Consider the following 15,622-nt stretch of genomic DNA (forward strand, 5'->3'; position numbering starts at 1 on the left):
TGTGAGAAAAAGATATAGCAAGCAGCTACTGACATCTCATTGGTGGTATAAAATAGGTCTTTTGGCTAATGTGAGAAGTAAAATGGAATCAAACTGGCCCAACAGTGGTTACACCAGACTAGCAGACCCCTCCAGGAGTTACAGCTGAAAGCAACTGCACAGAAGTGGGTAAGTCGTCCTCTTCAATGCAGCATCAATTTCTGACCTATTCACACAATCTGTTACTTTCTGATCCACTGGCAAAAGGGAACCATATTCCTTAAAAGAGATACCACTTCTCTGTATTGTGGTTTTCACATCTAGAATCCTTCTGCTCCTTCCCTACTCTGTAAGGCAACTTACTTCAGAAGCTCTAGGGTTTTGTGATCCAGGGCTAATCTGGGGTTTCCAGTCAGGTCCAGCTCCTGCAGTTTTGGAGGCAGGTTTTCAGGCAATGTCACTTCACTCAGTTCGTTGCAGCTTAGGTCCACACACTGCAAAAGGAAAGCAGCCAAAAAAGCAAGAGAAGTCAGCTATCATCAAGATCATACAAATTTTGATTAAATGTGGTAATGCATGTTTCATGAACAATAAAGGCTGCAACCAAGACCTAAGACCATTAATTTAAGTAAGTGGCTCTTACAAAAGAAATTCTTACATGGCATTCAGCCATCTTGCCAGATGCCTGGGACACCTAGAAATATGTTCCTTCCATTTCCATCTCTAGTCAGGTGTCATCTTGTTACAAAACCAATAAGTCTTGTCTGCTCTTCACAGAGATAAAGATGGTCAGTGGATTTTTACAGTATTTAAAAAAAATGTTATTAATAAAAACAGCCTCTTAATAGACAAAGGAAATGGAGATAAGTACAGCTGGGGCTTCTAAGTGACTGGCATAGTAGTCTCTCCTCCAAATGAGTATGAGCAGGCTCCCAGGAATTCAGTATTTACTGAGGGATATTAAAATAAGCAGTGTTATTTAATGTATGTGGAATGGAGGAGTAGAAGAGGGAAAAAATACTGTAGCCGTTTTAAACATGGTTTTAATTAGTGTCATCTTAGATGGATTGTATTTAAATATGAAATCAATAAAACAAGTGAAAAAAATAAAGTTTAAATATTTCAAAAATACAAAACAGCAGAGAAACTTGCAGGCTATCCACCAGCTAAGCACAAATTAGCTACAACAAGTGCACTAGAATGACAAAATCCCCAAACATTGTTTAAAGCTGCGTATCCAGATGGAAGTCAATACACAAGGAAAAATAGGGCATATGAGAACAAAATCAACTCTCCAAACCCTATTACAGGATGACTAGTGTAGTATGCACCAAAAACTGGAAAAAAAAAAAAATCAAAGTAATTCTGAGAGGACAGAGCAGGTTGGTATTTAATAGAGGACAGAAGGACTATCCACATCTTTCTGAAAGACCGTGGCACTTTCATTTTTGTAAGTATATTCAAAGACATTGGTTCCTGAGCTGGAAGGAGACATAAGATAACCTAGTAAATCCTGGAAAAGTCTCTCAACACTTTATTAAATCAGCGCAATGGAAATATAAAATTTCTGACCCAAATCTTGAATCCCAAGATTGTCTAATATGGAGGCTTTATTATCTATGGAGAACAAACTGCTGACGTTATCTAAGCCTGATAAGGAAATCAAAGTTCAAATCTGTCACGCAAACAAAATAGTAGACAGCTTAGCAGCAGTTATTCCAGTGAGCTTTTTCCCTCTGCACAATTCCTTGATGCTTCCAGAAAGCCAGTAATTACTTTGCAGATTAAGGAAGCTTCCAGCAGGCCTTGCTGTGTTCAACACCTCCATGCAATTACATATTTGATGGAAGAGCATGCTGGAATGAAAAGTACAAATACCAGTAATTTCATTGCTCTCCTTAAATTCCCAGTGCACCAAAGACAGTGACACTCTACAGCAGATCCCTTGGTCCCTAGGCACTAGTGCAGATGGCTTATTTATCAGGTTGGAATTTCTTAGGTGTTACTCGTACTTAGGTGTTACTTGAAAAATAGGCTCAGAGGGACTTGCTGTGGGTCTGTGTTAAATTTAGTCCTTGTTCTATTCCCCAGACAAGCAGGAAAGCTTATTTCCTAACTTATCCCAATTTCCTCCTGTGTTATTTTAATGCAAACTGGTTTTGCCCCACCCACGCAGCACCAGAGGAACAACTGCAACTGCACAGGATTTTGCACTGGATGGGCCAGCTGGAAGACAGGGTTTAACAGGGAGCATTTGCTTAGGCTGCTGCTTTCACAGCTTTGTAACTGCTGTATTCAACGCTTCAAGGGACTTGGGTTATTTCCACTTGTAGCTGAAGGTGGTCGTACCAATATTAACCTATTTGGCTTTTTTCTTCTGTAAGGCAAGGAAATGGAAGTCAAACAACAGCTGCAGAGAAGAGTCTGCTGGGGCACTGACTCAGGTGTATGTGCTTCCGGCTGCTCGGCCGTTTGCAGAAGGCATTTCGGTGTGCAAACCTAACTCTGACAGTATAAATACCTGTCACAAAAGACAATAAAACCCCCAAAAATGTATTGTGCAAGGTATTTCTGAGGTCTCTGCTAGGCTCTTTAAAAGAGAGGACAATACAACTTCTGCAGCCTTGACTCTAGTGTGTAAAACAGGCTCAGAGACAATTACATCTTTAAAATGACTTATTGTCTGGAAGTCCCAGAGTTATTGCAATTGTAAAAGCATCATAATTTACACTAGCCTTCCTTCTGAAATCATTTCATACAGCATAGTAACTGCTGCTACTAACTGTTCCAGTGACACTGACACCAAAAACATAATATGTCAGCCTCTCAAGGCTAATTAAATACAGAAGCGAAACAGCCATTACCTCAGGTAACAGAGTTTCCCCAGGAGTTTAGAGTGAATGCCACTTCAGTTAAAATTAATCATCAAATATGATATACTCACAGAGGCGACATCAGACTATACGATTTTGTGCTCTGCTACAAACAAGCTTGTTTCACCAAGTGACCAAATCCACAGTTAAAGCAATAAATTCTGCACTTACTTTGGCATATTTTGAATGCTATCCTGTATCTAAGAAGGAGCTCAGGTAAGGGCAAGAAATGGATACAGGCAGGCAGGCAGCACATGCTTAATCTCCAGACTGCTGAACACCAACCCTGACCTAGAGAAATCACCGAAAGGCCAGAAGAACTCTTATGCCCAACATGAACTCGTCTCATGTAAGTCAAAACTAGGCTTGAGTACGGACCAGGCATTTTCCTTCCACAAAGGTGGAGCCAAAGAACACTTTGCCCTCTTAGATTAAGCCACACATGTTATCCCTGCATTCCTAAAACACTTAGCTGAAGAAAAAACAATACTTAGTGACGTCCACATCTCCTTCTTCTGATGAAGAGAACTAAACCATAGGGAACCAGCAGGAAGAACCTGCCAGCTCTTCCAAGAGCATTTTGCTGCTCAATGTGGCCAAGTAGCACTTTAAATATGACACTTGTATAAACCATTCAGTTTTCCCCCAAGATGCACAAACAAAAGGAAAAAGGTGACTGTTCCCTATCCCTACATGTTTCCATTATCTTTTTTTTATTTTTGTTAACATCACCTGTTGGGGTCCCTCCCCCGCCGTGTAGCCCTGGGAGAGGGGCCCTGAGGGCACAGACACGGGGTTTCCTGCCCCTGCTCAGCCTCGTTCCCATTGGTTGGTTTGTGTTCCCTGCGCGGGCAGAAGGACCCTTGGTCCCGTGACTGGAACAGTTCCTGGGCAGAGCTCCGGCCATGCGGCTGGAGAAATAAACATCTCTGAAACAGCTATCAAGAATCTGTCTGTCCATATATATTTCCTTTCCACGGGACTCCTGGTTTGATATATGCGTGTTGCAGGATCCCCACTGCAACAAATGGTGGAGAATTGTGAGCAGAACGATCCCCGATCCCTAAGCGACTGATTTGTGTGAGTAAACCCTGGAAACTTTGGATTCCTCTTTTTGGTTTTGCTTTGCTATTCCGTATCTAAACTATGGAGGAACTGTGGGAAGACTCTTGGCTCTCAGAGCTGCATATGGACATTTATCTTAAACTTAAAATGATTCTTGAACAACGATTTGTAAATTTTAGCTTGATTCAAGCTCAAAAAGAACTGAAACACTTCCTGGCATGGTTGTTTAAGAACTTTTTCTATGTTTCTTGGGATTTAATTCTTACCAAGGGCTTTTGGAAAACCGTTTGGACACAGTTAATACTGGAGTCAAAATATATGCCGATGGAAGAATATTTTCGTGAATATTATTTAGTTACCGAGACTGTTGAGCAATGTCAGCTGTGTCCTGGTGAAGGGAAGCGTGGCGCAGGGACCGTGCGGCCCAGGCCACGTGCGCCGAGCGCTCTGCGAGCAGCAGCGAGGCAGTTCCCGCGCGCGGGCGGAGCCACGCGAGCCGCAGTGTCGGTGGCGGAGCAAGGAGCGGCGGGAGCGGCGGGACCCGGCGGTGCCCGCACAGCCCCGCGCAGCGCGTGGTGGAGCGAGCCCCGGGAACGCCCGACCGAGAGAGACGGCACGCGGGCAGCGGCTGGCGGCGGTGGCGGTAGAACGGAGCCGGGCCCAGCCGAGACGCGCGCTGGAGCCGGGCACGGGGGAGTCGTCGCTCGGGGGCCCGGCCGGGACGTGGGTGCAGCGCCCGGCATCGGCAGCGAAGCTGCGACCAGAGGAGGCGACGCACGGAGAACTGAGCGGCACGGCCCGGCCCGGCCCGCGCGGCCCCGAACGCGACCCCGGGAAGAGCGCGCAGGCACCAGCAGCTCCGACAATTCCAACACGGGAGCGACCGAAGGAGAGAGCAAAGACGCAGCGAGACAGAAAACAGCAGCCACTCGGAAAAAGGAAAAGATCATAGTAACTAAGACCTTAGGGATAGTGAAATGGTATAATGTTAAGCAAAATTATGGTTTTATAACAAGGTGTGACAACCAGCAAGACATATTCGTGCATAGAACTGCTATTAAAAAGAATAACCCTGAAAAATGGATCCCAAGCTTGGGAGATGGAGAGGTGGTGGAATTTAATATTGTACTAGGGAGAAAAGGGTTACAAGCATCGCAGGTCACTGGGCCTGATGGTGTTCCTGTAAAAGGCAGTATATATGCCAAAAATCGTACTCATGTTAGACAGTATCTCCATTGTAAGCCCCCCCTACAGTTTCCCTTTCCTAATCCCACCTTTCCCTTTTACCCTATGTCCTATTACCCCCAGTGTATTCCTAATCCATTTTTTCACCCATGGTTTCCCTCACAAAACCATGCTTTTGCCAATTGTTTCCCCAAAAATCCCTTTCCAATGCCGAGTGGGGGATGAAAAGGGGGAGGGAAGAAGTTAAACCTTCTCCTGCCTCAGTTTCCCCACAAAGCATGCTCAGAGTTCTGTCTCCCTTCTGTCAGCCCTAAGATGTTCCACAGAATCTGTTTGGACATTTAAAGACTCAGGAGGGTGGCTTGTTTTGTTTTGAAACTGTTCTTGTTATGTTTATCCAGTTGTTTTCATTCTCCTTTTATTAAAATAAAACGGGTGAGGTGTTGGGGTCCCTCCCCCGCCGTGTAGCCCTGGGAGAGGGGCCCTGAGGGCACAGACACGGGGCTTCCCTGCCCCTGCTCAGCCTCGTTCCCATTGGTTGGTTTGTGTTCCCTGCGCGGGCAGAAGGACCCTTGGTCCCGTGACTGGGACAGTTCCTGGGCAGAGCTCCGGCCATGCGGCTGGAGAAATAAACATCTCTGAAACAGCTATCAAGAATCTGTCTGTCCATATATATTTCCTTTCCACGGGACTCCTGGTTTGATATATGCGTGTTGCAGTATCCCCACTGCAACAACCACCCTCATATTTTTAAAGAAATGTTTACCATGTAGAGCCTCGCTCCCCCACCCCAATTCTTCCTCTATGAAAAAAGGCTTTACTTCTGATTGATTCTAAATGGCCCTCTGCTTCCTCTGGCCATTGTTCCAAAGAGGGAGGAGTATTCAAATACCCACGAGTTTGTTTGAGATTTCCTGGCTGAAACCACAAAGCTCATCTTTACATATACTCGCTTGTCCAACAGAATTATTGCTCCTGCTGCTTTCCATGACCCCAGACACTGAGGCACACACAGCAGGCTGGGAACTTAAGCCTTTTGACTTCACAAAGCGCCAGAAGGACACTTAAGTTGTTTTGTGTCCCTGAATAGGTAATCGGTTCTCAGCCTCAGAGAAGGACAGATTTTTCTGCTGTATCACAAGATTTGTATGCTGTGAGACAACTGTCTCCCAGCTCTGTCCAGCAGAAAGGGCACACAGTGCAAACTATTCTGCACTAGAGCCAGGCGAGAAGCAGGAACTTGATTCACAAAAGGTAACGAGTAGTGCTCATCAGTGTAGTAAAGTGAAGAATGCATCTCTCAAAAAGAAGTGTTGAGAAAAGTACAGAATTACTTCTGGAAACACAGACAGGAGACGGATTAGGTAATCCCCCCGTCATGCAAAATATGACTGCAATTAGGAAAATGAAAGTAGATTGCCTAAATACTCAAATCCTGTGCTCCTGGATTTATCTCTGTCCCCAAGGCCTATCCTGTTCTGCAGCTTCAGCGGTTTTTAAGACGCGCTCTGAACAAAGTCCATTCCTACAGAATCAACCAACTGCCAAGACAGCAAGAGTTAATTACACATAGCTCTTGCCAAATGTTTAAGTCATATCAAAACAGACTGCCACAGGAAGACAATTAACACTTATCTGGCAGAAAAGATACCGTGCAACCAAGGTAGGCATAAAATCAGATTTTGAGGCTCCTCTTCGTTCCACTCTGAGGCTGCACAGGGGCAAATATTTTGCATATGACTTCAGAGGAGAAAGCAGCTGTCAGATCCCCATACTCTCTGAGAATATACTATCCCATAGCAATGAGAGACCTGAGGGCAGAAGAGAATTGGTAAAATTGCACTACGCTTGCTTCTTCCAAAGCACATTCGTTCCATACCTTTATTTCAGAAAGCTGCATGACTTCTGGGAAGACTTCAATGCAGTTGGAGTGAGCAATTACAGTATGCATACGTCTACAGTTCATGATGGTTGTTGGAATGGCCTTCAGTTTGTTCCCACTAATATCAATTTCCTCCAACTCTTCCAGCTTGGCCATTTTGCTATGAAAACAAGAATTTGAGAATTTTTCTTCTAATAGACGCATATTTTATTTTGAAGCGGTGGTAAGAGCAATAGTTTTTGTTACTTTAAGAGAACAAAATCACAGACTTTGATTCTTGTTCACAGCACTGCCTGTCACTTCTCCTCATGTCAGATGCTAAGAGTTGTAGAGCAAAATGTATACTTCTTCTGTCAGTGTTTGCTCACCAGCTCACTTTCACTCTTTCCTCCTTTATTCCCCTTTCTATCAACCCTAGTTTCTCACTCTATCTCTCCACCCCACATTTTCTCCTCCCCCTTCCAGCACCCCACTCAGCCCTTCCCCCTAAATTAATCTCTGTCCCTTCTCCTTGCTGCTGAAGCCCAGCTGCTCATAATATCACACAAGGACAGAGATGCCTCTTCCATTATTTATTGGCATCTCTTTTTCAAGGCTGTACCCCATCAGTTTTACAGCACATCTTACACTTGAAAGATTTCTGATTAAAACAGAGTGAATTGAAAGCACAGAAACTGCTGCCAAGGGAGAATCTCCTGGAGTTGAGAGGATTTTTCCCTAGTGGAGTCTATTCCACTTCCAGAGGACATTTCCAGACGGCTGTGATTGCAAATCTCTTTGAGGAGAAGCCCACCAGGTGTAAGCAAAGTTACCAAGCCAGGGAAAACAGAAGATCTCCTTGCTTTACTTCCAAAAGCATAGAGTGACCCTGCTGAATTAGTCCAGCTGGAAAGAGTTTCAAGCACCACGAAAACTCACCAAGTAACCAGCATCACTCGTCTGTACTGCAAGAGAGGGTAGCACTGTGCAGGAGGGCGTAAGTGGGGGAATCCACCCACTGCCATACCACTACACTCAAAATGCAGCCTCTGCCACCCATTCCTGTGCAATTCAGTTCTCACTGTGAAAATACTTCATGATGCCCACCCACCCATAGACCAGAGGCAGTGAAACGAGTTCCTTACCTTGCAGGGAAGCTCTGTAGGCGATTGTAAGCCATGTGCAAGATTTTCAGGTGTGGGTGGCCTGTTAACAAGGGTACACATTTATCTGTGAGGTTGTTATTGGTCAAATACAACTCCTGCAAGATGCTATGGGTTTCTTCAGAAAGGGTGGCTGGAGGAAGCATTTCCAGTTTGTTGGCAGAGGCATTAAGAAACCTCAGGCTGCAAAGAGAAGTTACATAAGGGAGTTCAATCAAACATCCTGCAGGTTTTGTCTAGAAGCATAAATAAAAATCTCCATTTTTAAGAGTTAACTTAAGATGGTCATAAGGCAAAGGTCAAAAGCAACAAGTCCACAACAGACAGAAAGACCAAAAGTCTAGCATTATATGAGCAAAACTTCTGATCATGTTTTTAAATGACCACATTTGTCAGAACAAAAAATCAGCAAAAGAAGTACGTCAAAGTGCCTCTATCCTGTTATCAAGACCTTGGTATCTCCAATATTATTACAGTCGTACCTACAGGTAAGAGCAGTAACAAACCACATCATTTCCATACTCATTACACATAAAAATGAGTTCTGTATTCATCATCAACGAACCATGAGAATTGCCTTTCAAGTGACTAAACAAGTCAATGGTTAAAAAAAAGCCAGCCAATTTTTCAGTATTTTAAATACGGTCTAAGGTGCAGACAGTATTTTGTTTAAACCTGCAGGCCTGAGAGCAACTACAAAATATGAAAAGTACTCTTTGAATATTTGGATAAAAAAAGATTCATCAATCACAATAAAAACCAAAACCTGAGTCCAAGCACTAATTTATGTTTTAGATTTTAAAGAGAGACCGTGCTAGAAGCAAATTCAATTTAAAAAGTTATATCCTTGCTTGCTGATGTGTGCAGCAAGAGAGCCTTATCTCTGTGTTGTTTTTCTGAGTGCCTTTCCCCTATTCCCCAACACAGCAGAACATCATGTTTTTGCAGTCCCACTACTGCAAGGAACAACAACTGAAGAAGCACAGAAATGAAGCTATTATTTCTCCCCCAAAGGCCTTTTCCAGCATGGGAACAAGACCTCCTGAGGAATAGGCACTGCCCATTCCTGCCAGCGAAGTTCTGTGGGCAGAGGATTCATGTTTGTTAGGGGAGTTTGGTGATCACAGCAGTACTGTAGGTATCTTGAGGGCTAGAACTCACACCAGCAATTTCAAACAAATGGAAAAATAAGACTATTTATCCTTTGGTAACCAACTCTGGCATGACCATGCCTTTTCAACAGATACAGGAGCTCTCTTCCTTCCTCCTGTTTCTAGAAAAAACTGCCTTGGAGCAATGCAGAAGTGTGTGCTTGCCAGTCTGCAGCGACTGCATTCAGACAAGGCTGTCCTGCTCCTACCAGCTAATGGGAACGGGCAGCTGCAGTGGGCAAAGCTGCATTTGAGAAACAAGACTCATAAATGTGCTGTCTCAAGCCTGCAAAGCCAGTGATCAGGACACAAAAGGTAGGTGCATTCCTGCCATCCATCTTAAGAGAAAGTGATAAAATATTGATGGTTGTTCCCATGCACGCAGGAGTCCACACTGACCTTTAAAGTCTATTAATGAATGAAGTGGATTTGCAGGAATAGCAGCTGGTTCAAACTTGCTCGGCAGTAAGTAAGGGTCAGACATGCTACAGGAGTCACGTGGAATGCCAAAGGATTAAAAAAACCCCACTATTTCCATTAGAAGCAAAAACCTCTCAGCACTGCACAGAACTGAAACTAGGTTAGCTGTTTTACACAGACAGAGGAGTCCACTTCAGAGAAACACAGTTTAATCCTCAGGCTCATTCATTATTCACGAGGGTGCTAAAAATCCAGAGGAAGGGAAGAGAGGAAGGATTAGTACAGAGAAGGAAATAAGCAGCTGAAAGGGTTTTTTAATTTATTTATTCTAAAAAGATGCTCAATTTCACCCTTTAGCTACAACCTAAAAATATACTAAGCTCATTCAAAGCTGGATGATTAAACTGAAGCATACCATGTCAAGAGATCCTGTGCTTAATTAAACACCAGCAAGTACACCTATTACTAAAGTACAGACAGTTACTACTTTGCAACTTCAATCTAATGTGTATGGTAGTCTTCCCTCTCCACAAAATAAAGGCACTTTGATTAACATTAAAGCCACAGTATTTATTGTACCATTCATTGTACAAAATGTTCATCTTCAGCTCAAGCTGGAAAGGCTTAAGTAACAATTAGGCTTAAGGCTGCTGGGAAAAGAGAGTTTTCACAGCAATATGATGGGGATAAGGAGGTGACAGCAAAACACACCCTGAGAAAGATGATGTTCTTCTGAAGAAGAACCTGTATCTTAGTTTTGTTCTTGCAACCTGCATGAGAACAACCTGGAGTGTTGCACAGGTACCAGCAGCCAAAGAGGTAATTTAGACAGCATCATAGCTGATGGCTGTGAAGTCTGATCAAGCACAGCTAGCGCAAAGTACAACTAAAAGCTTCAATTAAGAAAAGGTATATTACTCTGATACAGTTGAAATTAATACAGTGTACTATACTGAAGCCACTTTAAATTCAAAAGAAAAATTAATCGAACATTCTTCTGTTTTTAATAAACTTTCAACACTGGTGAAATATAACAAGAGATTTCAGTTTGTTGCCTCACTGATATTAAAAGTGAATAGAATCTGTGTGTTCCTATCAGAAATAAGTTTTGATGCCTGTATTTTCCAGCAGGGAAGGGAGAGAGGAGAGTTGATGCTCTGCACACACACACCTTTCCCTCCACCCTGACCTTTTGCCAAATCTTCCAGGGAGTGATACAACGACACTGGAAATAAATCCCCATCATCCTAAACTACAGGTTAGTGCTTTGCTGTGAATGAAATTTAGGTGACTACCAAAAATCTTGCCAACAGCCTAGAACGGGAACCCTGTGGTAGCAGGGTGAATCACCTTAAACAACTGACAGTCATGATCAGAATAGTCACACACTCATCTCTGTCTGTAGTTGACATAATTAGAATTAAATTAGCTTTTGGAAATGAGCGTGTTGCTTGCTTACATGTTTTTAGACCAGCTGTTACATTAAAATGGCAAAACCATTCTGACATAGTAATTCTTTCAAGATATTGTCTAGATTTAAAAATAAAAATGAAATAAAAAATATTCTTTGGGCAGAGAACAGAATGAGCCATCAGATTGCTACTGCCAAAGATTTATCAATTCTGTGCTATATCTTATGTTAAAAAACAACCCCAAAAAACCCAACAACCAAAAAACCCCAGCAAAACCTAACACTGTAGATCAGGTTTTCCCTCACACTGATTTAACACAGAAGTCCTCCTCCAGGTTATTTCCACTCCCCTATTTCTTCATCCTTGTGTAATGTGCCAGCTGCTACCTTAGAAGGCACTTCTTATAAATGCCCTCCAGAGGAGTGGAAATTTACTTGGGCACAATTGTTCCCATCTCTCTTGTGCATGGACTTAAACTGATACATGTTCCTTGAAGATATCCCACTCATACTGCTTATCAGATGGAAGCAGAATGTCAAGTATTAAAGATCAGTCCAAAATTAATTGCTTCCCTTTGCAATTCCACCCACACACTATACCACAAGCTCATGAAAAAATCTACAGCATCACTACAAAGACCTGAATTCAGCAGCCTGCGCACATACCAGAGTACAATACAGCGAGGAAAGCATGAATTACAAGTACTGAAAGAGCGTTGCAGATGAAGAAAGAAATGAAGGTGCTGGCAAGGAGATGTTTGAATTCTTCAGCTTTGACAAGGTGAGTATTTTGCTCTGGAGTAATAATACAAACAGTGATCTCTGGCTGGAATAAGTCACCTTTGGTTTTTTAGGGTAATTAAGTACAGTCCCTTGCTGGATTTAACTTCTCCAAAAGACAAAATAAGAAAAAAGACTGTCCCAAAGAATAGGCTAGAAACAAGGACAGAGATTTAGTTCAACTAAAACCACCTAATATGCAGTCATATCCATTCCCTATTCATACCCAGAAGATTTTGATCCCAATCTGAACTGCTAAAAGCAGAAGAAGAATATCTTCTATATAGAACTGCAAAAGGTTTGACCTTTGCCTACTAATGCCTACCTCTAGCACACACAAAAGCTGAATACAGACAATTGTGAGAACACAGCACCTCTGAATTCCTCACCACTCTCGGAGGTAGCTTGACAAACTTGCCTCGCTGGGTAAGACACAGCCACCACTGAAAAAATATAAGTTCTCCAAAAAACTTAGGGATGTTTGACATTAAAAGGAGGAACACAGACAACAGCATTCATTGGTGAAGCAGCAGCAAATCGAAACCACCGTGTTTAGCTTGAAAATACTGATAAGAGTTGGAAGGAACACTGCAGTTGCAAAAAGAGAATATGCAGAGAAATCAAGATCCCCAGTTTGGCCTATGCCCCAAGATCCCCATCAGTACATAGCAATCAAAATACAAAATTTCTTCTTCAGTGCCTTCTGCAGAGATATGCCCTCAATTTCTGATTGCCTAAGACTAAAATAATTTATGATTGTGGTAGCAGGTGTGTGAGGAAGAATCCTGTAAGCTAAGCATGTCTGGGGGGAAAAAGGGGGGAGGGGGGGAAATGAAAGCTGTTTTGCCAGCCTGTGCAGAAGAGAGTATTTTTTCTTAAAAAATAAATAAATTAATTAAAAGAGGGAAACATTCAAGTGAATCCCCTTCCTGTTGATGGACTGCCAAAAAAGCCACTTAACTGCTGCTGTCTCATCAGCTTTTACTTTCTATCTTTAGCTATTTTATTAATTGGGATTTCCCTAGTTTCTGAAGTACCTGCTTGCAAATCCTTAACCTAGCAAAAAAGAGACAAATGCAGCTAAGCATTTCTGCAACACAAGCGTGTGCATCAAACACTCAAATAGCATTTGGCATTCATTTGACTTGGTTTCTACCCTCACACTTCCCCTGCATCCAGGACAGGACTAAATCTTTGCATCACACAGAAGCAGCCACAGTGGGTAGAAATGGCAAATATCAAAGAGAAAATTTAACTGGGTCACCTTCCAGAACTCCAGCAAAAATCAAACCCAAAACAAATAAAATAAATTCAAAACAAACAGAAAATCAAATGAGGTAAGAACAGCTGAACAAAGCTAAAAACAAAAATCATGCACACAGAGTCTAGACAAGCTCTGAATAGCTGACATTGGCTTAACCACCACAGCTGGCCACTACCAGACACTGCAAAACAAAGCCCATGGTTTAAGTTGTGCACATCACAGCTACAGATCTTCACCACACAAATGCTTTAAGTAGTCTGGTGGCTGTTTTACAGGTTGATACTGAAAACATTCATTCTAACTGGAAAGGACACTTAGGCAAGAAACAAACCCTTGCCCATCTTGCCACTGTGCTTCCCCATTTTTAACCCTGCCCTGACTACTGTGACTGCTTTTCTGCTGTGCCCGGCTAAAGCTCTTGAATACTCATTCGTCTCATCTGGAGAGCACTTGGTACAACAGTTTCCATGCCATTAAATGGTAGTTTGCTGCAAGCTGCTCAAGGAAGGCAGTAAAAAGTCTGTATGAGAATCAGACAGTGGAAAAGGCATCACAACAGATGCAGCAGAGGATAGAAATGAAAGGCTTCAGGAATGCAGGTGCACAAAAAACGTTCAGGACTCAGTTTGGGAGTTTTCCCCATCAGCTGCAGCACTTGCATGAATTCTCTGTTTTTCCAGCATATGGTAATGAGAAATGAAGAGATTATCTGGCTGCCTCTGTAGCACTCATCTTGCCAAGAAAATCCCCGCCCCACAAGAGAAATCCTTGCTAACATGATCAAGATGTGCATACTTTCTGTGCAATAAACAGAACCAAGTTCTGTCTCAGAGAAATGTTGCATAGGCTAATCCTCAATTTCTCATCGACAAACAGTTTAAAACAGAAAATTAATTAAAAAGCAGACCAACAAAATATCCCTAATTATACTCTTCAGCAGAAAATGACACCTTTTCGTTGTTTTTTGAAGGATTAAGGCAGAAAATCAATGTTCACAGATTCTTTTATGAAGAGAACTGAGGTTTTTCAGTATTTGGGGTGTGGGGTTTTTTTTTGGTGAAAGTGATATTCTCTCTTTGTGCACCAGTGCACCGATTTCCTTTCCTTCCTCAGATGTTCTAGATGTCAAAGCCCACCAGTGCTTGTGCTGAAGTTTGCCCAAGGCACTTCACACCCACTTTGTCAAATATTCAGGATTGAGAAAGAGAAAGCGTTTATAATTCACAGCATGAGACTTCATATCCAGACAAGATATCATCTGTCAGTTGCACAGACTCGAGTACCTTTCAAAAAAACCAAACCAAAACAAACCCTAATCTTTTCAAGGCTGTAAAAGGCAAGTCATTTTATGCAGAGATAGAGGTTCTGTAAGGTAAAGTGATTTGTCCAATATTACACGCTGGGTAGAGACCATGGCACACCACTCAGGAGAACCAGTTCTCTTGGCACGTCTGGCAGTACAGATTGTGCTTCCCAGGGAATGCTTGGAGAAGAGAAGCATTTCACCTTTTTAAAACAAAACAATCTCCTGAACACCTTCCCAGACCCACTTCTGTTGACACTTAGTGCTGGAACCCAAAAGAAGTAAAAGCGATAACTTAGCTGCTGTCAGATGCAAGCATTTGAAAACAAAAGCAAAGAAGTTTCATGTAGGAAATTCCAAACTTAAAACTCTGACATTGTACACTAATATATTAACCTGTACTGCTGTTTTCCTTCAGAGTTCTCATTTTTGCAGCAGCCATAGGAGCACCAGCATGGACAAGCCATGCCATCTTAAACCAATTTAAAGGGTAAGGATCAACAGGGAAAACATTACCCAAGCCAACTGCTTCTACTACCATTACAAGCAAGGGAGGCTGCATTGGTGATGAGATGCCAGAATGGGTAAGCTCTGTTTATCTCCTGTGATCGTGCATGACTTTGTTAAGACCTGTAGAAGACTTTAAAAACATGTGCCTTGTACTGCTCAAAAGCTGCAGAGGAGAAAAAATTCCCGAAGCCTGAATCAGCCACTTAACACTGTTACTCAAAATATTCTTTCAGTCTACCTCTTCTTAGCATATTCCTAGTAAACTTCTGGGAATCTATCCCCAATCCTGGTGTTAGCATGTACTGGTTCATTTTGGCATCACAAAAACCCCCCAAAAACCAAAACCAAACAATTTAAAAAACCCGCAAAACAACCCAAACCAACAAACAAACAAACAAAAAAAACAACAAGAAAACCCCACCAAACCAAACAAAAATAAGGGAAAAGGGAAGAACTGCCTACAGATGAACTGACGAGTTGCAGTACAGAAAAATCAGGTTCTCTCTCTGCCAAAATTGCACTACACTACATCCTAGACCTACAACCTGTTTTTAATACAAGTTTTGCAAAATTATTTCTCTCTTTGCTTTCAAAGATGCCAGGAGCTCTCTGAAACTTACTTAAAGGTTTCTTTCCTTTCCAAGTTAACAGATAGGA

General features: G+C 42.4%; 1 protein-coding gene across 1 annotated transcript in view; it reads right to left on the minus strand.

Moving 5' to 3' along the window:
- PHLPP1 (PH domain and leucine rich repeat protein phosphatase 1) overlaps window positions 1-15,622 on the minus strand; it is a 149,704-nt gene that overhangs the window by 10,827 nt on the left and 123,255 nt on the right. Inside the window, exons 11-13 of the mRNA XM_048310728.1 lie at window positions 8,109-8,309; window positions 6,982-7,144; window positions 343-473 (exon numbers count right to left, since the gene is read on the minus strand). Coding sequence (XP_048166685.1) covers window positions 343-473; window positions 6,982-7,144; window positions 8,109-8,309 — 495 coding nt within the window. The remainder of the gene's footprint in view (window positions 1-342; window positions 474-6,981; window positions 7,145-8,108; window positions 8,310-15,622) is intronic.

The sequence above is a fragment of the Corvus hawaiiensis genome, chromosome 1 (genome assembly GCF_020740725.1).
Source record: "Corvus hawaiiensis isolate bCorHaw1 chromosome 1, bCorHaw1.pri.cur, whole genome shotgun sequence".
Classification (NCBI taxonomy): Eukaryota; Metazoa; Chordata; class Aves; order Passeriformes; family Corvidae; genus Corvus; species Corvus hawaiiensis.